The sequence below is a fragment of the Nomia melanderi genome, chromosome 1 (assembly GCF_051020985.1).
Source record: "Nomia melanderi isolate GNS246 chromosome 1, iyNomMela1, whole genome shotgun sequence".
Lineage (NCBI taxonomy): Eukaryota > Metazoa > Arthropoda > Insecta > Hymenoptera > Halictidae > Nomia > Nomia melanderi.
In genome coordinates, this window is record NC_134999.1 from 20,854,234 (window position 1) to 20,880,265 (window position 26,032).

General features: G+C 49.6%; 2 protein-coding genes across 12 annotated transcripts in view; one reads left to right on the plus strand and one right to left on the minus strand.

Annotated features, from left to right (window-relative positions):
* Positions 1 to 26,032, plus strand: part of LOC116426755 (RNA-binding protein Musashi homolog 2) — a 188,148-nt gene that overhangs the window by 108,733 nt on the left and 53,383 nt on the right. For 3 of the 11 annotated variants that reach the window (XM_076371444.1, XM_076371448.1, XM_076371454.1), the window contains one exon: positions 24,583 to 24,907. The exons of 7 other annotated variants lie outside the window; for them this stretch is intronic. In XM_076371444.1, coding sequence (XP_076227559.1) covers positions 24,894 to 24,907 — 14 coding nt within the window. In that variant the 5' untranslated portion in view covers positions 24,583 to 24,893. Of the gene's footprint in view, positions 1 to 24,582; positions 24,955 to 26,032 lie in introns of all 11 variants that reach the window. One more of the 11 variants, XM_076371461.1, reaches the window with a different exon arrangement.
* LOC143175014 (uncharacterized) overlaps positions 12,582 to 26,032 on the minus strand; it is a 78,116-nt gene continuing 64,665 nt past the window's right edge. The window contains exon 5 of the mRNA XM_076371641.1: positions 12,582 to 13,007. Within this exon, the coding sequence (XP_076227756.1) occupies positions 12,807 to 13,007 (201 nt within the window). The 3' untranslated portion in view covers positions 12,582 to 12,806. The remainder of the gene's footprint in view (positions 13,008 to 26,032) is intronic.

Sequence of the window (26,032 nt, forward strand, 5' to 3'; positions counted from 1 at the left end):
CCGATTCTAGCCGCCTCGCGTTCGATGGCCGAGCGAGCGGATCGCGCCGGCCGAGGAATCGGCTTCGACGGAACGTCGATACGCGCGGGATCGCGTTGCTCTTTTAACACTAGAACTACCGAGCATTTAATACGATTAATACGCAATTCCTATAAAAATTGTTCGCATCTAACCTCCTTAAATCTTCGTTAACCTTAACAGTTCATTAGAAAACGGGAGAACGTTCACGAGTCTATGCTCGCTGCAAAGATCTAACGATCAAGAGGCAAGAACGTCTATTAACACTAGAACTACCGAGCATTTAATACGATTGAAATGTAATCGCTATGAATATTGCAGTAATAGATTATTTTCAGTTTCTTCAGACATTCGTTATAGTATTCAAATGAAACTATTTTCAAAATAATTTCGAATATTCAGTGCCTCGAAGATATCAATAATTGCTAAACAAAAAAATCGAAACCGGTCATTTTGACTGGAAGTTCCGGTGTTAATGAAGCGTTTCCCACGGTTATTTTCCGTAACATTGTGATATTTCTTGTTGACAGCCGTTCCGTATTAGGCGCCGTTGCTCTACATTTAATTGACAATCTCGTTCGTGTGCTGCCTTCGTAGATTGATAGTTTCAAAGTAAATTCTGTAGAATTCTCCGGCGGTGTACAGCTCTGCGTGCAATAATCGTGTTATCTCGCTGCTCGGTCCTCGACGGTTTAAACGGCCGCCGTCTCTCTCCGCCGCGCTTTCTCTCGCTCGCTCCAGTTCCCCCTTCTCCGAGACCCAATTAGGCGAGCGACCTTAAATATCGTGTTCGTCCGGATCGGCCGTATCGATCAAAATCGTCACGGACGCGAGACAATCCGTCCGGTTGCGCAACGCTGGATCGCGTGGAAACGTGACTCGATCGAGGCATTTTTCAAGAATCGAGTTACCGGATCCCGTTGGCCGGCATTAATAACTATAGAATCTTATCCCAGGAGCTACTGCGTATCGCAACTCGGCGGGGCGATCGACTCTTAGCTCGCGATTCGTTCGTCGTTCGTCGAACACGTTAAATCCTCCTGGAAATGTAACGTTCGAGTTTCTCGCGTGAATCGTTACGCGCTGTTGTCCTTTCAACTACTTTAGTCCCGTCTTCGAAACTCTTCGGAACTCGCCTGTGGAACTGTCGAAAATCGGGATAAGCGACTCTCGAAAACAGTGCCGCGTTGAAAAAACAGCGGCGGAAGGGTAGAGGCTCGATCGAACCCCTTCGCGGGATCCTCGCGTTTTCTTCCTCCCTCGGTCCGTTGATCGTCTCTTTCATCTCGCTCCGAATCGCGTGCTCGAAAAGGCGTCGCGACGTTTCAGAAAGCCGTCGCGGAAAGGCGGGCGAGCGAGCGTAGCCGCATTTTTGACTCGCGTGAATGCGGCCGAGCCGAGCCGGCACTCGACCGTGCGACGCGGGAAGCGGCTGATGCGTTCGGCATGAAAGTCCCTCGACGGCACAAAGTAGTAATGGATTTTAGAGTTTCCCTCCTTCTCGCGCCTCTCGTTCCCGCTCTCCTCGACACTCTTCTTTCTGCGATATGCATTTGCGACGCCGCTCGAAACCGCTCGCAGAAAACGCTCGGTATCGGATGCGTCTCGCTTGTACGTATTAGATCATCCCACGAGTGATCGTTCCTCCTCTATGCCAACTTCTATGAGAGATCAACGCGTTCGTTTTTAATCGTCGCGCGCCTCCGATCCTCCAATTAATTTTTCAACGCGATTTTCGTGATTCTCGTGTTAATCCGACGCGATGGGCCCAATGGAATAATTTCGCGTCACGCTCTTCACCTATCGCGCAGCGCTCGACGCGTCGAATGCTGCGCAACCCGTGATGAGTATCTTCGGAATGCAATAAATGAGAATTCAATGCAATAAACGGCGTTACAAGCAACGAGATTTCATCGTGCTCGCCGATACGCGTCCGAGACATCGATCGGCCCCGACTGCGCGCGATACGCGGAGCAATTAATCGGCCGAAAAGCGTTTATCGCGGAGCGGCATCGCGCGCGCGGAAAACCCGGCGTTCTTTCAGGTTAAACCGGCGCCCGCAAAGCCGGCCTCTCGCGCGATAACGCGGCTCGCGGCGAGTTCGTAAAAGTGAAAATTCAATTTCGCCGATGATCTCGTTTGCCACAATTTGCCGCGCGCGCGGCCCTTCTTCCAAGCGACGCGGCGAGTTCATGTAATTATCGGATACACGGTATAAACAGTACACCGGCTACCTTTCCGCGTCGCTCGCTCGCGGCCTCTCGCGACGAGGCGCGCTAATGAATTCTCGATTGCGGCCGCTTCTCGTAATACGCCGCGATCCGCTGTATCCGAACGTGTTCCGCCGCTTTTTTCCCTCTGGACTGCGTGCGCGACGATTTAGGTCGCGAGCCTGCACCGCGGCGTATTGAAATATTCCTCTGGTTTATTGGTCGCGCGGAGATTCACGATTCGACGCGTTTGATTTAGGATCCGGCTGGTTTCATCGCGCTCGCGGCGCCCGCGTTTGCGATTCGCGTTTCCCTTCGTTCGTTCGTTTGTTGTTGCTTGTACAAGAAATCCGGAAATAAATGAAACAGTCGCTCGGAAGTCAATGCGGTTAAGTCCAGGGAAGAATCATTGAACAAATTAATATTTTGGATTCTGAAATGATCATACAATATACTCAGAAGCGAGGAAAAGGGTTTCTTCATCGAGAACAAACGGAAAAACGAGAAAATTCTTGAATATCTAAAAACAATACTATTTGTTCCATTCAAATTTACAAAAATTAGAAAATATCGAAAATATTCTTGACGGTGTTGACTTCTGAAATGATCATACAATATACTCAGAAGCGCGGAAAAGCATTTCTTGGTCTAGAATAGACGGATAGACGAGAAAATTCTTGAATAACTAAAAAGAATACTATTTGTTCCATTCAAATTTACAAAAATTAGGAAATATCGAAAATATTCCTAACGGCGTTGGTTTCCGAGCTCATGTATTTCGCTGATGGTTTCAACAACACATTTCCAGGGGACACCTTACGCTTTTCGTTTCCGTTACGTAGCACGTTTCCCTTCGCCAATTGTCTCAGTCGTTTAGCTTTCCTTGGCGCGTCGAATGCACGGAAGGAGTAGAATCGCTTTGCGCCCGATCCCTTTGGCTCGTCCCGCTCGTTCGATAATTGGACGAAAAATCTCGCGACAAATTCAGCCGAGGTGCTCGAGCCGGCGAACGTTCTCCGTCGAGTTTCGCGTTTTCCTCGCGGTACTCCGGCGAGCGACTTGTCTTCCTGTTTTTCCGGGGCGTTCCCATGCTGCGCCGGGATTGTTTTTCCGGCGGAGAATTTCTCACGGGTTTTTCCATCGATTTCCCGTCGTCGCGCGCTCCATAACCCGCCAGCGGATCCCGAAGTTTCTCTTCCGGAGGACGAAAGCTCCTCGCGGCGCGGGACGTTTGATTTATAAGACGATCGCTCCTCGTTGCTCTTCGATCAGCGGCGTTTCCGTGATACCGGTCGATAATCGGAGCGGTCGAAGGTCAGCTGGCAAACGCCTCTGGCGAACTTCGGTCGAGTTTGTACGTCTCCTCTATTTAATGTCGATCGCTGCTGAAAAAATATGGTGCGGATAGAACATTCGTTATTTTACGCTGATCGTTTCCTCGAAGCAACTGATAAAAACTGTTTGCATTGTTTTCGCGAAATCGTGGACGCGGAAAGCTACAGATTTTCCTGTTTGCTGATCCGAGCGGGGAGATGCGCGGATCGACTTGATTCGCGAAAAAACATGCGGTTCGTGTTGGTACGGTTTAAAGCCCCGACGCGACGCGACGCGACGCATGCTTTCGAAACGTCTGTTTTCACAGCGGCGCGGAAGCAGAGCGGCGATGGCGGCGACCGTGCACCGCGCTCTCCGCGTTCAATTGAAATTCATCGCGCAGTCGCCTGGTCGTTATTAAAGCTGTCGGAATAAATTTCAGCGGAATTGGCGATAGAATCTAATAAACGTCGGCCAGTTATCGCCGCGATGAAATATCGAATCGGATTCTCCGACCGACGCATGCCGCTCAATTAATAAACGTTAAGACGTTACTCCCGCCGGCTCTCGGAAGTTTCGATCGTTCGCCGCTCAAAGTAGCTTCCACGATGGATCCACTGGATTACCAGCACCCCGAGGAATCGCGAGATCTATAAATACATCTCGTACATCTCGCGATTGCCGTATCTATTCGCGATCTCGACCGATAAATCCATCAGCCTCTGTTTACTCGTTCGCTGACCAATTATCCGCGACTAGACGCGTCGGTAGAAAGAAGACACCTGAAACGAATGCTCCGTAATTCGATTCCATCGGTAATTAACCCCTCGCGGCCGAATACTGCAATAGCGACTTCGAGATTCGACGAAACCCGCGAAAGATTTAATCGAACTATTCAAACAACGAGATTGACGCATTCATTCGATCACCAAAACTTCGGTTCATTCACTGTTTAACAGTAGAACTGCCGTACCAGGAAAAATAACCGTATCGTTCGTCTCGCAATTGTCTTGAACGCATTGGGTATTCAAAATAATCATTTGAATACAACAAACGTCCGACGAAGCTGAAACTAATCTACTTCTACAATCTTTATAGGGATTACACGCGAATCGTGTTAAACACTGGGTAGTTCCAGCGTTAAAAACTGTACACGCACAAAGGACGAATCGACGCCACGTAGAAAAACCAGCGATAATCTCCTGTATCCGTTCGCCATCCCGGCTACCAGGTTTCCATCGGCGCGCGGCCGGCAATTGATCGCGACAATGGCGATGAGTCTCGTTAGTCCCAAGGGCGACTTATCCCGGTAATCCTACGAGGTCTCGCTTGGATTCCATTGTCGCGATCGGCTCGTCTTCTCCGTTGGTACTCCCACACGGGACGAGAGAGAGAGAGAGAGAGAGAGCCCGAGCATTCCCTCGCGACCAGCTATCCTTAGCCTTCTCTCGTGTCCGGAGGAGAGCTCAGCTCTCGTTCGCCTGCGAGCCGGCGGCAGCGGGAACGGCAGCAGAAGCAGCAGAAGCAGGCGCCAAGGCCGAGCATTCCTTCACCTCGCTCGATTTTTGTTCCTTTCTTTATTTCCTCTCCTCCTTGCACCGCGATCTCCCGGCCTCCGTCCTCTCCCGTTCCCTCTTTCTCCGCATCTCTCCGTTCCTCTCGGTCCCGCGGCCCGTCTCGTCTCGTCCCGTCCCGATCTCTCGACTCCGGCTACCTCCAGCCGCTCGCCGGCCGCTCCTCCGCGACCCTACCTGCTGTTTTCTCGTTTGTTTAGCGTCTCCCGCGGCCCTCGTCCGCTTTTCTTCCTTTCTGCGCTCCGTACAGGACGCGCACCCCGAACAATGGGATTCTGTGTCGTACCCGTACGCGCCGACCGTTCGCCAGGACTTTCTCGTGTCCTGGACCAACGGGGGTTGCGGACGAGATCGATCGGCGCTTGATCTTCCGTGCATCCTTCCGGAGAATCCGCGAGGAATCCGTCCAGCTGAAAATCCTGCGAGGCTTTCGGAGGACGTCGACAGCTGTCCTGTCGTGTTATCCCGAATCTTTGGCTCCGCCGTTTCTGAACGTCAGCTTCACGCGTTTCCCAAGACTGCTCGTTAGACGCGTCGGTCTGCGAAGGAGCGCACGCTCGTTTGGCCACCGGTGGAATCGTAAATCCTCGATTTCTGTTTACTACAAAGTCGCAGCATCCGCGAGCCAACCGAATCGGAGTGTCCCGGTCCACGTTTTATCGAGGCCGACGGGCCTAGAGCGCGGGTGCCGCAACAATTTCAGACGTAACGATCGGTCCGCGCCGCGCGTAATTAATTAACCAGCTCGTTACCGGACTATTCCGTAACCGGCGCGTCCCGCGGAATGATCGCGGGGTTACCGTTTTACCCGCGTCGCTGTTAATTGCGCCGCAATGGCAGCTCGACGTTTCCGGCAGCCGCTCGTCTAACGAGCGGCGACACGGTTTCCCGGCAGATCCGCGGGGCCCCATCGCTCGGCGCGTGTCCGACCTCTAAATCATGGCGGCCGGAACTTCGTCCGCCTGAAATACGAGTTTGGAAGTCGATCAAGCCTCCACTCGAGATTGACGGTTAATAATGCAAGATTCGCTGCCTGAGATACGGCTCGCGAGGTGCGCCCCGAGCGTCTCCGATTAATCTCGGAATCCGTCGTTCCGGGCATCGAAGTTCCGCTCGAGAACGCGCCCGTGGTTTCAACTTGTTGGAAACTGCGCGGTCCTCGGCGCTGCTTTTCGTTCGATTACCACCGGAAAGAAAGCGGGCGTGGTGGCCCGTCGAATGGGTCCTCCGAGGAGGTGTTCGAAACCACCGCGAAGAACCACAGATTTCAGCGGACTGCAGCCTCGGACGGTTTCTCTCGCTGATCGGTCACAGGATCGATTCCGTCTGTTGTTCGGTGCTCTGTTCGCTGCCGGAATACACCGGAAAACTGGGGCAGTGTCGATCGCGATACACTGGGCCTTTGATACGAGTCGCTCGGAAGCCGATGCGGTTAAGTCGATCTTTCCGTATCTTCCGGTTCTCTATCTCAACATTCCTCGGCGCGTAATCTCGTTTTCATAGAAAGGACCCGTTCAGATTTGAAAAATTCTCTTTCCCAAAGGATTAACTAGTACGTAACAAACGCGAATCCCACGGGAACAATTTCCTTTTATTCCCGCTCGAGCAGTGAAACGATACGCGATTCCTAGTTAACCCTTTGAACTCTGTGGACTCCAATATCGCAGCAGTTGTAATATTAAATATTTTAATGAATCTTAAAGAAACTACCCCAAAATTCTTCGATTTTCCACACATCCAAGTTTTGTACTAAGGAAAATAAAAGATGGAGGGAATGTTACAGCATTTCTCGTTTTCGCTAGGAATACTGTAAAAATTAGTTGCAGTTGCTGAAAGATTACGAAAGAACCGGGAGTGCTAGGGTTAAATCCCGTCTCGTCGATACCGAGCAATCGACGCGTGCACTCGGCGAGCGCGGCGTTCCTTCGCCGAGCATCGCGTTATCGGCACCGTTCCCGCGGCCGATCAGGGAGGGGCGAGGACTTTTCTATCACGTGCGCGGCGAAAGTCCCGTCGAGACGCAAATACGGAAAGAATGCGCGGATACGTAATACGCCGGTGCATCGACTCATGCCGCGCAACGAATCGCGCTCCAAAAGTTTCCGACGCGTTCGTCCGCGAAAGTGAAAAGTCCTTTCGCCGGGAACGCGATCGCGGGTCTCGCGTGACGGTAATCGGGCCGACGATTAAACCGTCGTGACGCGACGCGACGCGAGGCGACGTTAGTCTCCGGGGAGCTTGTATCGTGATAAAGAAGCATTAATCTGTTTAGGGAAAGGATCAAAGGCGGCTCGCGCCGCGGGGCGGCGGAGGATCAATTAAACTCGGCGAACTCTCGGTTTCGACGCGCTCTTTATCGCGCGAACGACACTGTTTACACGGGAAACGGGGAATAATAAAGAACACAGACGCATTTCGAGAGACACTCTTTATCGTCGAAAGTACATTATACACGTGATTAAACCGTGATCAACTGCAACGATAAGTTTCTTTCCTCGATTAGACGGAGTTGCAACACGAACCTCCGAAATGGAACTCGACGGACGCTACTGTTATTCTCTAAATGTTCCTCCGAGTCGAAATTGAATATTATCTTAGGATAATCTTTACACATGGACACAGCGAACGTAGCATTCTGTTCCTTTCCATTCGATTATTAACGCTAGAGCTACCGATCGCTCAAACCGACTTTTACAAATTCCTTCGCAAAGACCATAAACGTGCATATATTAAGATTTCAATCGACTCGCGTGTCAGTCTTGCTGTTACTGTTCAGTTTTCAGTAATTGTGGATTTTAATGATTAAAAGCTGATTTTCGCCCATCTGGCAGTTCTAGTATTGAAGATGTAGTTTCAAAGAGGATACACGCGAAAGAAATGACGCGACGATGGGGTAACCATTTAATTCTCCAAAAATCGGTGAAACGGCTAGCTATATGCGTACAGCGCGAGAAATAATTTAAACAACCGGAAGAATAGAGCTTGGACATAGCCCGCGCCAGCAGATTTGTCTCGCGCTGTTCAGTTTTCAGTAACTGTGGAAGATGGCTACAAAAATAGCTGATTTTCGCTCATCTGGCAGTTCTAGTATTCAAGATGGCGTAGTTTCAAAGAGGATAGTCGCGAAAGAAATGACGAGACGACGGGTTAACCTAGTTTAATCCTCGAAAAATCGGTGAAACGGCTAGCTATATGCATACCGCGCGAGAAATAATTTAAACAACCGGAAGAATAGAGCCGTGACAGTCGCGCCAGCAGATTTGTCTCGCACTGTTCAGTTTTCAGTAATTGTGGAAGAAACGAAAATAGTTGATTTCGCCCACCTGGCAGTTCTAGAATTGAAGATGGCGTAGTTTCAAAGAGGATAGTCGCGAAAGAAATGACGAGACGACGGGTTAACCTAGTTTAATCCCCGAAAAATCGGTGAAACGGCTAGCTATATGCATACCGCGCGAGAAATAATTTAAACAACCGGAAGAATAGGGCCGGGACAGGCCGCGCCAGCAGATTTGTCTCGCAAAGCACACCGAACGACCGTGGGGACGCAATAATCGCAATAAGTCGCGTTCGTGCCCGATCCCGTGTGCACTTACCGCGAATGTGCAGTCGGGAAAAGACACGGGTCGGAGGCGGGGGCAGGGGAGCGTGCACTCGACATGCCCGGTCGCGGGCAGCGATTCACTTTCTCGCTTCGGCGAACGGTTTCTTTCGCTTTCCTTTTCGGTCTCGCTCTCGCTTTCGCTCGCGTCGTTCGCCGCGTAACAGAGCCGAGAGGCAGCCCGCAAATTGCCCGCTAAAAGGCCTTTCGAAACGGACGGGAAAAGGGGGGCAGCCGAACGAACGAACGAACGAGCGAGCGAGCGCGCGCGCTCTCCGGCTCCTTTCTTCCTCTCCTTCGTCCTTTCTCCGCGAAACTCGCTCGATACGCGGTCCGGTTTGTCCTGGACCTTCTGCTCGATTTTTCGTCGAGGCCTTTGCCGCTCGCTGACAAGCAATTTCGAGTTGGCACGTGATTTTCCTCGCGTCGCGGGCTAGGCGAGGCAAAACCGCCGCGCCGCTTTCCGTTGTCATCGCGGAAGCCCAGGGAAACCGGGGATTACGCTATCTATCCAATTAACACGTTCACTGCCACGTGTATGGCACGCGCCAGTCTTTGTTGAAATATTTTTCAGCAACGAAAACACAGGAACTATCGAAGTATATACAAATTACCAGAAACTTCGATGTAACTTAACTCCGCGGACGGACCTCGGCATCTCGGTGAGATGGAAAGTTTAGATTTGAAGGACCAAGTCGTGGACAAATGATCTAATTAGAACAGCAAGAGATCGTGGTTTTCTCTTTTCCTAGCGATTAAGCAATCAATATATAATTTAGCTTGACATGTTGAAGGTTTCGCGTATCTCGAAGAATCCTCGTCCGCAAAATGTTTCAGTTTTTCTGTTTCGCAATTATTTATATCTTCAAAGCAAATATTCGAATTGTGAAAATAGTTTCACTTGAATACTATAATGAATGTCTGAAGAAACCGAAAATAATCTACTGCAATATTCATAACGATTACGTTTAATCGTATCAAATGCTCGATAGTTCTAGTGTCAATATATTCAGAAAATCAATAGAGCTCAGAAGCAAAACGAACGAAATTTCTATGGCGTTAATCCGCGAGACAGTTGCCGATCGAGCAAGACGTCCGCGTTCTCCAGATCTCCTGTCCGATGGATCATCAGTTTTCCACCGAGCCGAACCACCAGCTGACCGGGCTCGAGGAAAACTCGGTCGTAGGACGCGGGGTGGATTTCTCGCGAGAACCGCGCCGATACTAATTAACCAATACACGGGTGCTCGAGTGTATCTGGCTCGCAGGAAAAAGTGGTTTCAGCGGGAGCCCGCTCGCTCAGATTCTAGGCCATGTGCAGAGGCAGCGGCGCGCAACAAGGCCTGCCCAGCCGGGGCTATTGTCCGTGGCTGAATGACCCCTTTGTCCAGGCACATGCTGCTCCCGACGACGATGTCGATGCCGAGCCGGGCCGGGCCGGTCCAGGTTCTCCCACCTCTAAGCCGGCTAACCTCGAGGAACGGACCCTCGCCCCGAACACGCTCTCTAATGTATAGTTCCCTGATGTATAGCCTCGTGCCGGGACGAGTAACAGCTGTCGCTAGGCCTACCTACCTACCTACCAACCTACCTTCCAACGCATTAAAGGAGGAGCAGTCTGCGTCTCGCCGGGCTCACAGCACCTGGCTCGATCCCTCGAACCCTCCATCATTCTCGCCGCTTTCTGGATGAACTGTGGCTCTTCGATCGACAGGATCTTTCTAGTACGGAGGTCCTAGTCGCAACCGAGTCGCTCGGAAGAGGTTGACCCTTTGCTCTCGCGTGTTTCTTACTAGAAACGTTTAACCCCAGTCGAGAGGTGACTCTCAGTCACCACTTGACTCCATAGAGTGAAGCTATAAAATTTGATATTTAGTATTATATTTCCTATGATGCATCATTTTGAGAAACATTCGAATAAAATAGCTTTGTTCCTCAATGTATGATTTCTCGTCGACGTAGTTTCACAGAATATCGATTTCATCGAATCAGACAATGTTGAAATATTTATAGCGGAAAACTTCCGAGTAAAGGGTTAACCCCGGAAAAGGAACATTGAGGAAACGTTTTGGCTTCTGAGCGACTCGGCTGGCGATGCATTGTTAACCCTTTGTACTCAAGAGGTGACTCTCAGTCACCATTTGATTCGATATACCGAAATTGTAAAGTCTTACACAGAATATTAAGCTTCGTGTCATCTATAAATATGTGAAATATTGAAGTTGTAACTTTGGTTCTGAACTTATTTCACTTCGTTTCAAGGAGTGTCCTATGTAACTTATTAAAAAACGTTGAATATTTTTAATGACAGGCTTCCGAGTGCAAAGGGTTAACTGTCAGGTTTGTTCGTGCACGTTAAATAAATCAAGGGTAGGTTAAATTAAATCAAGACTTGGTCGTCGATACCTTTATTCGCGTGATCGCTAATTGGTATTACGTAGCACGAAAATTCAGCATTTTAAGGAGTTTCTCAGTTTATTTCGATCGCTGATAAGATTTCCGGTTTCGAACCGGGACTCGAGTGTTGATCGTTACTCGCACCACCGAATGACTGGGTGCACGGTCGTTCCATGGATATCCGGGCAAATTGCGGCAAACACCGGGCCGACCAACGGGGGTGGCTATAATTAACATCTTATTCCGAATAAAATCGCTTTGGAGATAGTCCAAGTCGCGTGACAACGAGGGACATTTTATGCGCGCGAGCTACACGATCGTTCGTTAGATACTCTCCGGGCGCGGGCCGCTGGAAATTATCCAGAACTAATTCGAAGCGGTACGTTACGTCCCGCTCCGTAGCCGATCGTTTGTCGCCGCGGAATTATCCGGTTATCGCGGCCGTCCGCGCCATCCCGCTGCGACGGTTTTTCTCTTTGATGGCATCGATCACTCGTGCACCGCTAAAGTGTTCCTATATTCCGATGGAAATATAGTTTACCGAGCGATCACGCTTTTACGCGGTTGCTGAAATGCTCGGCCATCGAATCGGTCCAGTGAAATCGAACTGGAAATTGCGCCTCGAACAGACGAAACGAGGCTCGATGTTTACACTGTACATATTCATTCCCAAAATCGATGTACACGATCGTTTTCTTCTGTCATTCCGCGGAGTCGGCCGGTTCGGCTAATGGTAGCCTACATAATAAACGAATATCGAGTGCGAACAGACCGATACGGTGACCCGGACCCAAGAGGAGAGCAACAGATCGGTTAACGCGCGGACATAATTTCCCCTGGATCCGTCGGTTCACGGTAATACGCGTGCAGCTTTATAATCCCATGACGGACCGTGCAACAGCTGCTCGCTCGCCTCCTCTCCGACCAGCGTGCATGTACCATCGGACATGAAAAGGGGGTCGTTCGCCTCTCGCTTTCCGCCAACTAACACCTGGCGTGCCGAGAAGACAAGCATCTTCCGACCGGCCGCGATACTTACCGGTGAAAAAGCCCGGCCTGCGTTATCGAGGAAATTATTCCCTCGAAGGCGGTTTATCGAAGCGCTCGTCGAAGTCGCTTTGCTTTTTCTTCCGTTCTTCGTCGACGCCTCGCTGGAAACTGATCGCGCGGATTCTACCCTCTTCGTGGCTTTTAACACTTTGACCGCTACGTCACCCGAATTGACAGCGTTTCACACATCAACTTAACAATGAATTTTCTCGGTGGCGTATCGCAGGAATTTTGTTAGATGTAATAAATATAGAAATGACGGTGGTACAATTGTTACGAGGAATCTTGACTTTTTGGTTTCCGTTCTGTTAACACGTTGAATGTTCAAACGATGATCGTTCGCAAACATTTCTATGTTATAAATAATGCTACCCATTGTGACATTCAGTTTGATAAACGTGCAATGATCATCCAATTCAGTCGAATGATTTAATATTGTATTTTTCACATTTTGTGTATTTTCTATGAAATCGTGCGGCGTTCGTGTTAATAAAACTGTTTCGCTTGTATGAGAGTTTCTGTGAGTGTTTATTCGGCAGTCAGCGTGTTAAGAACGCGACGGGGTACGGGAAACGGTAATTTCGAGGAAACTAAAATCGAGCTCCACGAGGAACGAACAGATTGGCTGCGTCGAAAGGAGGAGAGCTACTTGGTCTTCGGCGAGTGACACGGACGTCCGCATTTCAGCCTCTGCTCGAAGGCTTCCTTCAGATCGGGCGGGGCTGTCTCGTCCTCGCCGATGGTATCGGTCTCGCAGCCGTTCGCGTCCAGCATCGGCTCCTTTCTCATCAGCCTGTATCGATTGTCCAAGTGAATGGCCGGCTTCAATTCTTGCAGCTGCATCAGCTGGAAACAAGGGAAACCGTTTTTGCCGGACCTGATGCAACCGCTTGAAACGTTTATTGCTGGTTCTCGCGTAATCAAAATATTACGTAACCCCGATTACCTGAACCTTGGTCGTCCGTACTTTGGATTATCTCGATTGTCTAAACTTTAGTCCAAACATTAGTCAGCTAAACGTTCAACTATCCAAACGACTACCTAAACTTTCGTCTCTAAACTAAGCATTTGCTGATCCAAACCGTCTTGCTTCTAATTACTTCGAATAATCGACGATCCACTTTAGCGATGGTAATGTATATTTAACTCTTTGAACTCTGTGGGCTCCGATATTGCAGCAGTTATAATATTACATATTTTAACGAATGTTAAAGAAACTACCCTAATCATTAGATTCTCCGCACATCCAAATTTTGTACTAAGGAGAATAAAAGATCGATATCATTTCTCATTTTCCCTAGGAATACTATAAAAATCAGTTGCTGATAGATCACAAAACAACCTGGAGTGCTAAGGGTTAATATATAAACAACAATTCAGTTCCTCTATTCTATCTTCTAATATTCTCTGATTATTCCAAATTTTACTACAACAAATAATACTCTTTCACTGAATCAAAGATTCACTCGCGTCTTCGTTCTTCAGACCAGAAATCACTTTCTCCTATAACTCCCGAATACATAGTACAAAAATTTCAGAAGCCGAAACGTCGATTCTCTCAATTCGTCTAGACTCAACCGCATCGACTCCAGATCGACTCTTTCAGAGGAAATCGCCAAGAGTCACGATATTCCAGAAAATAATGAACGTTTACACTGGAAAATATCGTCGAGTGCAAAGGGTTAAATATCATTCGGTAGCAGTTGATCCTGCAATTATGCGGATACGTTGCAGTACTCCGGTCTCGAAGCTACAGTTTTCGCGATCTACTTGTGGAACAACGGTGGAACAACGAACCGTCGCGAGCAGCGAACGCAAAAATTGAAGAAGTTGGTCCCGACGTTAGGGGATGCCGGGACTGTATCGCTCGCGGAGGAAAGAAGCTTTCGCGGATATGCCAGCGCTCGTTCGACGTCGCGAGAGTTCCCCGGCGGGGACGTCTCGGCCGGCAGCTAACGGATGGAAGTCAACGTCAAACAGCGACGTTGCTGAAAATCCCCACCGCGTCGCTCGCAATAAGCTGCTTACCCGCGACTCGAGCCGACCTCCCCGCGAACCCTCGCTACTTCGCGTCCTTCCATTGTCAATATTAAACCGAGAGCTGCGCGCATCCCCGAATAATCATCGGAGCGACGCGATCATTCCCTCCCCCGCTCGGTCTGCTCGCCTTCAACCGCGATCGAAGTCCCGGAACCGGCCTCTCTCCGTTCAGAAAGAAACTTTGCGCCGAGGAGAGACTCGGCCGGCGTCTGTCCAGGGAAATCGTTCGAGCATCTTTCAAAGAATCGGCCCGTCTAGGTTCTTTTGTCCGGCGGGGAGACACCCTGGATCAGAGATCAAACGGAGGCGCGTCTGCCGGAATAAGAAAGGAAAGTCTGCGAATTAAACGGCGTTGCGGGAGCCACGAGACGTTGGTTTCGGTTGGATTAAACTCGGAAGATGCTAAATATTAACCCTTTGCAGTCGAGGATATTTTTCTCAATGAATATTCATTATTTTCCGATGAAATGTCAATGATATTCTTTGCAATTCACACAACGAAATACTTTGCATAAATTGAGTGACAGAACTATTGCATTTCGATGTTCCTGTTCGTACATTATACAAAATTTAATATTCAATTTTTAATTTTACAATTCTCTTGGCTCGAATCAAATGGCGACTGGAAGGCGCCTCTCGAGTGCAAAAGGTTAACTCTTCGCGGACGAAGATTCTCTGAACTATACGAAACCTTTTGTAGATTCTGCCGAATCACATTGAATGCCTAAATAATGTGGAATAAGGAAATCATGTACTGGTTTCTTGCTGTTTGAGTAGTTTAATCATTTGTTTGCAACTTGGTATTACAAACATGAAAGTTTGATCTCGGTAAAGTGTCGTCGCAAAGGGTTAAGTCGCATACGCTGTCGAGATTGGTATTGGAGGAATATACGTGAACCCTTAGCAGTCCTGTGTCGAGTCAACCTCTACCTGTTTTAACAATTTTTTTTATATTCATTTGTATCACAATTGCACAATTTAAAGGTAACATTTCAATGACTCCCAAATATTTTTGCATAAATAAATAGAGCGTCGTATTAAGCTGCAATTGAATGAACTAACGTCGACGTGAACCTCAAACTGAGAAACCAAGAGCACTTCGGACGGCAAAGGGTTAACGAAGACAGGAAACAACCACGAAATTAGACGATAATATAATATCTATTATTCGAATTGACTCGAAACTCTCAAACTGAAAAGTAGAATTCAGGAACGAGTCGATCCGACCCATTTGGCAATTCCAGCGCGCGGAAAGACGTCGGAAACATACGATCGCGCATGCAGATAAGCTGCACAGTTTCTCCAGAGTCGACAGCGCCGAATCTCCATCCGATGAATATCAATTTTCCCGGAGCAGCGTGACGCTCGCGTTACGGCCGAACAGTAGGTTACACCTCCGAAAACAGGGATGAAAGTCGACGCCATTAGCGAAGAGGAACGAGCCGCATAAATCCCCGGCGCAACCATATAATCGTCGAAGCAAAGCGCAGCGACGTTTCCCCGCAGTTTTCGGTTAAAAGGATTACTCGAACCTGTTTGGCGTGAAATCTAATCGAACGAGCCGCCGGTCTCGGCCTTTCGAATCGCCGTTGACTTTGCGAGCGAGAGCCCGGCTGCGAAAACACGTAAGAGAGCGATCGGCCAGCCGGCGCGGCTATCGCGGCTCGGCCTGGAAATCAAATTATCTCGTTAGAAGCCGCAAAGCGGACGCGAGGGGCGATGGGAGGGAAAGAAACAGAAGAATGGAAAGGAGGAGCGAGAAAGGGAGAGGAAACCTTTGGAAACGAGGCTCGTAAGCCGAACGCCTGACCCGAATTCACGGGTCTTCCGTGCCCGTTTACGATTAACTCTTTTCCAGTTTCCTATGGTTTCCGGTGCCCTCTCTTCCTCCGGCTCTCGAGTATCCCTGGATCGACCTTACGCTTCTCGCAGCTGGCCCGTGAACTCGTAAACAGGGAAGCCTTGTCCGGCGCGAACGACGGGTTTGCGGTTGATTCGAGATAAATGCTCGAAGAAACTCTCTTGCGCGAAATACACTCCGTGGAAGTCGGGACTCGCGCTTTGGGTAATTTACTTTCTTTACTAACCCTATGCACTCCGTAGGCGCCCCTCGACATTTAATATCACAGCAGAATTATAAAGTTTGATATTCAATATTAATCTCTGTGCAACCTGTCCATATGTGGTGTGTTGAAAGAAATCGGTTTCGTTCAATTAACGTGTGATTTCTCAAGTTTGAAAGAATGTCATTGGTATCTTAGAAAACATTGAGCAGTTCTAATGAGAAACTTGTGGAGTGCAAAGGGTTAATCATTCACCGAATGCCGCAATGGCGACTCCGAGCCTCGTTTAGAATCGGACAGGAGTGAATCATTCGATCATTCGATCATTCTCGTCTCCGAGCGTTAAGTATTAAGTATTAGTTGAATATTGCGCAGACCCACGCCAATCAAGGCGAAGATAAAGATTTCCCTGCGCTGCTCGGGAACATTCCGAGCATCCTCGATACGCGAGAATCGAGAAGCAGCGAGGTGTAGTCCTGTTACTGGAGTTCCTCGCAGACTTACTGTCTGTGTCGGGACGGGGGTGGCGTATTGATCTTACGAGGGGCGATTTTTAAGACGAGTTTCCCGGCCACCGGCACAGATGGCGTCACCTCGCGAGGGTGGGACGCCTACGCGCACTCCACGGAACCTGTTGTTCCTCCGAAGAACAACCCTTGCCCTGTGTTCCGCCCTTATTTTTATTCTCCGACGATCGACCAGCGAAACCTCGCAGCCTAGTTACGTTTCTTCGAGGGATGGACGAGATTTCGTTTGCTCGTTCCACTTCGCTTCGATCGCGTTCGTTTCTCGCCCCGCGAGCCTTCGGATCGTTTCAGTTCTAGAACTGTCGGACGAACTGCAGTCACACTGGAGAATCTCTATGCTACATTTATCTAAATTATGAAAATCCCTGCTGGAGAATTTTGAATTCAGGTTCCGCGGAAACCACGCGTAGATCGCTTAATCGTCAAAAGTTCCAGCAACTTTTGAACCACCGAGCGTTTACAATTGTAACATAGATTTTCGATATTCGAGAGAAACTGCATGAAACTAGGTATTTCGCGGTAATTCCATTGTTAAGGGACGTTCGACGATTAGTCACGGGTTCGCGTTTCTTAGCTTTTCTGGGGATTCCCCTTTTTTCGTTCGATTTCGCGTGTAACGGACGGGTTCGCGCGTCGCGAGCCTCCTCCACTGCGCGAGGGGAGAGGAATACACGGAATGCATTTTAAAGGAACGTTGTAACGATCCCATCGGCTCGGCGAGGGATCGATACGCGAGGATGCCGACCGGAATGTCTGCCGCGATGTCAGAAGCTTCTGGGAACGCGCGATACGACTCGAACAATATCGAATTAAATCCGCCGTTTCGAATCGACGCGCACCGAGGCAACCTTAGAACCTGCCCCTCGGCTCGCGGCCTCTTCGGGCTTCGGCTTCCTCGTGTCTTCGCGAACGATCGTACGCCTCCAAAAATTTCATGCTGCGGCTTCCCGCGCGACGAAGAAGCGTTGAACTTGTGATTCGATCAGAAATCACCAGTGAAGTCGTTCAAGTTCAGAAATCATCTTTGCGCTTCTCCTTTCTAATTTCGAACACTGGAATTATAATTTCACCGTGATTACTGTAATTTTGACGGAGATTGCATATTGATCGTACCAAATGCTCGTTAGTTCCATGGCCAACGTCTTCACACCTAATTCCCTCCGCTCTCCCTCGTCTCTGAATTTTAATTCTAACCCATTCACCTCGATAAACGGCAACCAACTGGAAACTAAAATCATCTCCGCCACTAAAAAATTCACCCTTGATGGGATTAACGATCGGTTAGAGCCACTGTCGGCTTCTTAACAGTCCCCTGTCGGTCGTCCGCGAAACGACGAGGGTAGTTCTAGGGTTAACTCCCTGCCTTACGCTTTATTTGCCAGCTATGATCGACGCTACCACTTCGTCGTCGATAATTTACCAAAAAGAATAGACATTTCTCGATATACTCTATGTCCATAAAGAAAAATCGATTAACCAAATGATCCTCGAACAGTTAGTTTTCGTCACGACTATGACGCGTCATCAGGAGGGTTAACCGTTCGAGTGGCAAGCGTTCTCTGACACTCTGCTTAACACTGAAACTACCGAGCACTTCAATTGACATTGAAAATTTCGCTATAGAAACTCCAAGAGTGCATCTGTTCAGACTTTAATTGATTTACAATTCAATTTGCGTACGCTGAATGAATTCCTTTGATAATTTCTCGGAGAAACATTTGTTGCCTTTCTAATAATTGCAAAAAGAACACATCGGGAATGGGTCATTTTGACCTGTCTGGTAGTTTTAATGTTAACAAAGGATCAAGCGTTTACCATTATTCACGCAGACAATTTGTCACTGGTCAACTTACAGCTTAATACGACGCTCTATTTATTTATTCAAGAACACTTTGGAATCACTGAAATGCTACCTTCAAATGGTACAATCGTGATACTACAAATACAGAAAAAATTGTTAACACTAGGTTTACGGACATTTATTGTACAGTTTACTCTATTGTTCCTGGGGAAGTTATTTGTTGATTTAGATTTTGGAAATTGTAGAAATAGACAATCAGATTTCATATCCGTGTAATTGGATCAACGAAAACCGATTGAGACATTTGCCGAATAATGTTTATAAAATTCAATCTGCGTCAAATTGACGCGTTCCGTGAACCTAGTGTTAAAACAGGCAGAGGTTGCGATAAAATAGAACGTCGAGTCAGACATAGGACTGCTAAGGGTTGAAGAGACGAAGAGGAGAGGTGGATTTCCGTGGGCGCAAAGACACGCGTCGATTTGAATCGCGGCGTCGGCCGATTATGATACACGAGCGCGGTACATGGGGCTCCGTACCCGGCACACGGCGCAACCGAGGTTATTGACCAGGAAGATAGGTTCGTCGGGGGTGGTTGCCGAGGGGAGGTGTCGACGGTGGCGGCGACGCTGCCTCGTGCACGGCACGGGGGATAGGAATGGAGTTTGCCGGCTGCTCTCTCTCTCAAGAGCAGCCAAGGGTGGTGGCGGGACGCCGGATCCCCCTGGCTACCGCGGGGAGGGGTAGTTTCGCCACGGATCCACACGATACTCGGCGTGTTCGCAGTCTGTTCGCCCGGCTCGAACGCGATGCGAGCCGGATAATAGGCCGGTAACTTAAATAAAGACCGAACTCGCGGGATTACGGTCGCCAGACGAATAAGGGACGCTGCCAGCGGGGACGCACAGTTCGCGAACGATTCGCCCGAGTTTGGGCCAAGTCTGCCGAGACGATGGCGATAACTTGTCCCCGCTGCTCGCGTACGATCGATTCCGTTCCTATTCGTCGAGCGACTGTTCCGCGATCGTAACACTGCCAGCGGAATTTCGATGGCGCGATTTTTTACAGAAATTTAGCACCAGAACTACCGAGCGTTCGATACGATTGATATGTAATCTCTATAAAAATTGTGACAATAGATTATTTTCAGTTTCTTTGGATACTCATAGTACTCAAGTGAAGCTATTTATTTCAAAAATCATTTCAAATATTCAATGAAAGAAACAAATCGAAACCAGTCATTTTGACTGGTAGTTCTAGTGTTAGAGATTGATTTGGTGCCGAAGGAACCGTATTTCGTTGGTATGTGAGGAAGATAGTAGGGTAATCTATAAATTGAATTATAGATTAACGAAAGTCTCGATAGACGATTGAAGTCAATTGAACTGGTAGTTCCAGTGTCGAAGATATCTGTACTCGGAAACTATCGCCGCATGTAACAGGACGCATTCTTACGCGCTCCGCCGAGGCTTCTTCGAAATCTGCGCGAGACGAGACACGTCGCGAGCGAACAATGGCGGTGAATTGCGATGAAAGGATGGAACCGTAGACGCTCGGGTGTACGCTCGCGATGGCATATTTATCGGAAGAGAGCCGCAACCCGTGCGATATCTCGTCGCCCCGCCCCGCGGCCAGGTCGTTAATTCGCGACGCGTGTAGTACGCCTCGAGCTCGTTAAGACGATGCGCGCGGCGACGCGCTCGTTAGCTCGCGACAGCACGAAACGCGCACAGTTCGTTTCTTAGTCGAGTCACGAGGAATCCGTGCGCGCCGCGCAATTCCAGAACTGCTTTAGCCGGCGCGGCGATCGGGGCAATTAACTTTTCGTTCGCCGCGCATCTAGCTGGCGCTCGCAGCGCCGAGATTCCGGGCGGCCCGGTGTCCGTTGTTTAATTAATCGGCGCGACGTTGGTCCCGATTCATTGACTAATTGCCTGACGCTCTTTCGTTCGGCGTGGCTCGCGTGACTCGCGCGTTCCTCGAATGGACGCTGATTCGCGTAGCTGAAACCGAAAGTCGCGACAGGAGAATTCAATTCTGTGAACGATGAAAGATGATTTATCTTAGGATACCTAAGAGTTCGATGGCTAACTTAGTTCCCTATAGAAAAGATTTTTAACGCTTACACGAACGGTCGTTTACAAAAGGAGGGCTTCTCTCTTTTCCAGGGGAACTTTTCGGGAACTCTGAAGCGTTGACTTTGAAAACGAATGTCGGCATAGTGGCGTCGATAGGCTTTATCGTCCGAAGAATAAAAGAGTAATGAGTACCTCCCATTTGTTCTCGAATGGGAGCGAAAACAAGGAAGAACTTTGAACCGTCGAACTTCTCGAAACTCGCTGTTCCGTTCCGCGGTGAATTTACGCGTCTCGAGCGATTCCGATCGAGCCGATTTTTCACGACTCGGAATGCTTTCGACCGCGGCTCGGCCGTATGACGTTCGCCGAGAGATTTCCCCCGAAATTGCTAGAATAACGAAGGGCGCTGCCGGCGGGACGGACGCGACCGCGAATTCATACCGCCGACTAGACCAGGGAAAATCCGATATTTAGCCCGGCTCAGCCGCGACTCTAATTATCCGGCAAATATTTCCCGCTTCCGCGAGAAACGCGCGCGATCCGGCAGATATTATTCGCGCGGGAACCGTTCGATCGAACGCGCTTCCCATTCTCGAGCGATCAGCAGCTTCTGATTTTCGCGAATGAAACGCGACGAACAAGCCTCGGTTCGTACTCGAACAACGAAACGAAGAGAGTTGAATTCGTTCTCAAATATACATGCTGTTCCAAAAGAAAACCGCTGCAATATTTGCATAACACGCAGGCTAGACTGTAAAATACTTGTACACGCGTCGAAACCTCGTTCGTTTCCGAAATACAAAATTACACTCCATTTCCAACATTCTGCGCGTTGCAGCGAACCTGGCGCTCTCGTCCCAGTGGTCAAACCCTACAGCGCACGCCTTCCTCGCGCGAATTCCCAGTTCCACCGTACGATTGGCCGAAGCGCTCACGCGCACCAATCGAGTCGCGCGGCAGCCTTGCGATTGGATTTTTCCGAGCGCCCGTCTCCGCCCCTATGACGTCACGAGCGCCAGGTTCCCAGCAACAGACAGCAGACGTTCGTCACGAAAGTATCCGCTACGCGACCGTTCTCCGAGCAGATCGGTAAGCGAGTAATGCGAGGAGATTCGGTGAAATTGCACGCAAACGCATTCGACGACAGGGAATGCGTATACGGGTCGCGATCGACCCAGGTCCACCGTCGGACTGTTAATACAGTTGACCGCGGCGTGGTATCTCTATCTTGGGTCTGCCGCTATCGACCAGCAGCCGGGACGCTGCGTCCCGCTCCCTCGTCGCGTTGCATCCGTAACACCCACGACTGCACGTAGGTCGAATGCGTGGGTTTCCACGTGCATTGTTCGACGTGTCCTCGACGCACCGAGGAACCGGAGAGAGACGGACAGACGGATGGACAGGCGATCCGATACCCCGACCGACCTTGATTCCGCGGATCCGATCGTCCGCCCGTCGAAACGGGGCGAGACGAGGCGAAACCGACTGAAGCGGCGTTGCTCTTTCTGCTTCCGCGTTTTCCCGCTTCCTCCTTTTCCCGGCCGCGACAAGCGCGCGCAACGCGCTCCGCTTCAAGAGACATCGCCGGATCTCTCCTCCCTCGTACTTTTCCTCGAGGCAGTTCTCAACCTTGAAGCAACAGGGTCATCCAGAGGCTCCGCCGCGTTTTTCATCTTTTTCGCGACCTCGGCCTCGCCGCTCGTCGGCTTTAAGAGATCCGGTGGTCCACCGGATGTCGCGTTTCTCCGGATGTCCACGTATCGGTGGATACCTAGCTTTCGGGAGCGAAAGATGGATGATTCTTCTCTCTGGCTTCTCTTCGAAACTCTCGCTTCCTACGTCCGATATGAATAATTAGAACATTAACCTTCGAGCTACTAAGCGCAATTCTTCGATGGTCGTGCGCGTTAGTCTAATCTAATCGCAGTGAACACTTCTATCCGTCTCGAATCGCAGCGACATTAGATTTGCGATACGCACCGCGCCGAACCGTGCAGTGCAGAGGTGCAGCTCCGCTAGTCCCGCCGTAGGTTGACAGGATAAACATGTAACGAAGCTAACGATGAGTTACAGTTGCGACGGGATCCGTTTTCCACGGAATTTCCAGCGCGATATCGTCGGTGTCGCAGAAACGATCGTTCAGGTCAGACGCTTTCAGCGAGCGCTCGATCTTAAGAGTGGAAATTATAGGCCACGACGGATGCCGTTCGCTGAAAAGCGTGTGTTTTCTATGGAGTCCGTCGCAGTCGACGTCGAGAGAGGATCGAGACGCAGCCCCAGCGTTTTTCCCCGTTCCGTCGAGACTTTTCTCCCCTCGCCGAGCCAACGAGAGCCGATCGTACGCGACGGGAGCTGGCGTCGCGATTAATCGTGCCGATCGGGTTCGCTGCAGGGTCTATAATCGCTGTTTCTGTAGATTACACGTATACATAACAATCTATATATATATATATATACTATATACGTACATGTACATATATTTTTTCTATATATATATATATATATCGCTTATAGTTGGAACATTGTTCGTTAATCTGCGAGTCCTACATAACTGGTAAAACTCGTTGTCAGTGTGGTGAACACTATGTCTGGTAGTGCGGCAGATTGGTTTCTAGAGAACATTTTGTCGCTTCTATATATATACACATCAGTTTTTTATACGCGGAGCGTGGACACGTAAACGAGAAGGATACGGAACGTCGAAGAGTTGAATAAATCTGTGATCGGAGATATTGGTTTCGTGCGACGATTCTTACGATCGTGTTTCACCGAATATTTTCATTGTCGATCTTCCAGTTGCTGCGAGACGATTGGGAAACAGGCTTTCCCGTTTACGTGGCCCGGCCTGTATTAACTAGAGCGATTGTCTTTCGATTTCATTAATTGAACACCGTGTATCTTGTAGTGTCTTAGTATCTATCCATCTATATATTTATATTATACATATATATATATATATATATACACATACAATATATATATATATATATGTATACATACATATTGATGTACATTACATATTTATTATTATTCTTATTATCTTTATTCTTATTCTTATTACCATTATTATTCTTATTATTCGTCGTTAGTATGTCACCTACCACTCTCTATCTAACACCGCTACTCACCAAAGGAATGTTTGTCTTATTAATTTGTAATTGTCGTGCCACCGATAACCGTAGACCAGCATACATGTATCCGGATAACAAGATCGATACTATCTCCGTTAACACCGTCCACCCCCGGTATATATAATGATCCCCCTGGTTAGAAGTACATACACGCATTTAGCTGGCAGTCGAACGATCTTGGTGTTCTCCAGCGGTTCGAGAGGTCGCGCGGCCAAATTTCGCTAGCCAATTCCCAATCCGAAGGGACTCGACCCATCACTCTCCCGACCCGACGTCTCTCGCGCCTCTCTCGTATCCGTCCTCGCCGCCGAGCTCACCAAATCCCCCGACTTTTCCAATTCTCCCCGTTCATCCCTCTTCTCCGAGAGCCCTCGCGTAAGCGAAAATTGGGGAATAATACTCGATACTCTCGGCGAATTATTGCTTGAACCCTTTGCGCTCGATCGTATTATTCCGTGGAAATATTCGGTACCTGAACACGACCTAGACTATATCTGCATTCCTCGATACAAAGTAATTCGAGTAATTCGGCGATACATCGCGATCACAGGAGTGATCCGACGTCAATCGTAAAGTTCGAGTTTCTCGAGCGATCATATCCATCGAGCGCAAACGGTTGAACGCGTTCCTCTCAGTTACGAAGATACCATAGTTTCCGTAAGTTTACGAACCCAGCCCCGTTGCACTAGTTCCCCGTCCCGTACACCGCGGCAGTAACCTCCGTTGACCTTCCCCTTTGCTGAAACTCGACAAAAACAAGCGTCTCGACGATGTTTCGCAGGCTTTCCACGACTCTTCTCGAGGAAGAGGATCAGAGGAAAGACGGGAGGTAATGAGAGTTAGGAGAGCGAAAAGAGGGGCCGAGAGGACGAGCGAGCCGGCGAGGTGGCGCACGAGGACCGACCGACCTGCCGACCGTGTTCTGCCTCGAGAAACGCAAACTCCCCTCCCGTCTGTTGTCTCTTGTTTTCTTTTCAAGGATGCAGGTACGAACCCTGGTCGCCGGGCCTGCTGAAGCGAGCAGCAGCCTGGCGCTGGACCACCAGGTGCGAGCAGGGACCACGGACCGACGGTGACCGGGACGCACGCACGATGTATTCTTTCCCGTGAGTCCCTAATTACCGGAACCCTCTCCGAAAGCTATCAGCCACAGGTAAAGAGAGAAACGCGCCGGGAAGAGGCTGCCCCGACTTCGCTCGTCCCCGAAATCGAAGCGTTCCACGCGCAAAGAAGAGACTTTCCAGAAAATCGTTGATTCGATCGCGATCAGTGCTTAGATCGTTTCTCGATCTTCATCCCCCGAGTGGATTTCCATCGAAATCCGACACGAGAATCTTAGCTGCTGGAAGCACGAGGAGACTGCTTGGAACGATAACGGAGCGGTCCGCGTCGGACCGTTTTTGCCTGCAGGTTTCTCCGGTCTCCGTGTCCTTTCTCCACCTTCCTCCCTCTCTCTCTCTCTGTGTCGCTCGTCCCAGGTTCGCCGGTCTCTCCGTCGCGCGCGAGGCCGATCGACGGTCCCGCTCTTTCCTTCCCTCGTCCGCGACGGGCCGTTTATGTTCGCGCGTACGCGCGTGGAAATAGAAAACGAGGAAGAAGGTGTAATATCCTCGTAGAGCGACCTAGATCTCTGGACACCGTTAGAGTTCACCGTTCCGCGCGCGCGACGGCGAGCCTCCGGAACGCCGTCCCAACCCTCGACTCGCCGAGAGAGCGACGCGGAAACCGCTTAATCTCGTTCCCGCGATTCCCTTTTTTCCCCCTCGATCGGCCGCTTTCCAATCTTTCGGGTCCTGCGAGAGATTAATGCCGCGTCGGGCGGCGCGACGCGACGCGACGCGGCAACTGTTAACTGCGCCCGATCGATCGCCGCCGAAAATAGAAGCCCCCGCGACGGAATTCGGGGATATTTCGCCCGATTACGTATTCTTGGCTGTTAGGGGTTAATCGTCGGACGTCCTGGGTATAAATTGAAAGCCGATTCGGAGATTCTTACCGGTGGTCGCCGTTCTCTTGCAGGAAGCGAGATTCCGTGCGTACAGTACGTGTCGCCTGAAATAGGACACGTGTGACGTCAGAGTAATTGCACGTTAATCAGCCGGGAGATTTGAGATCGATGAATTCTGAAAGTGACTGCCTAAAAGTGCCGGCCTATCGGTTCGTAGAATCGAAGTAAGTTTGTTTCTTTGTCTTCTGATTATTCTCATTTCTGGCGTTGCCTTGGAAACGAG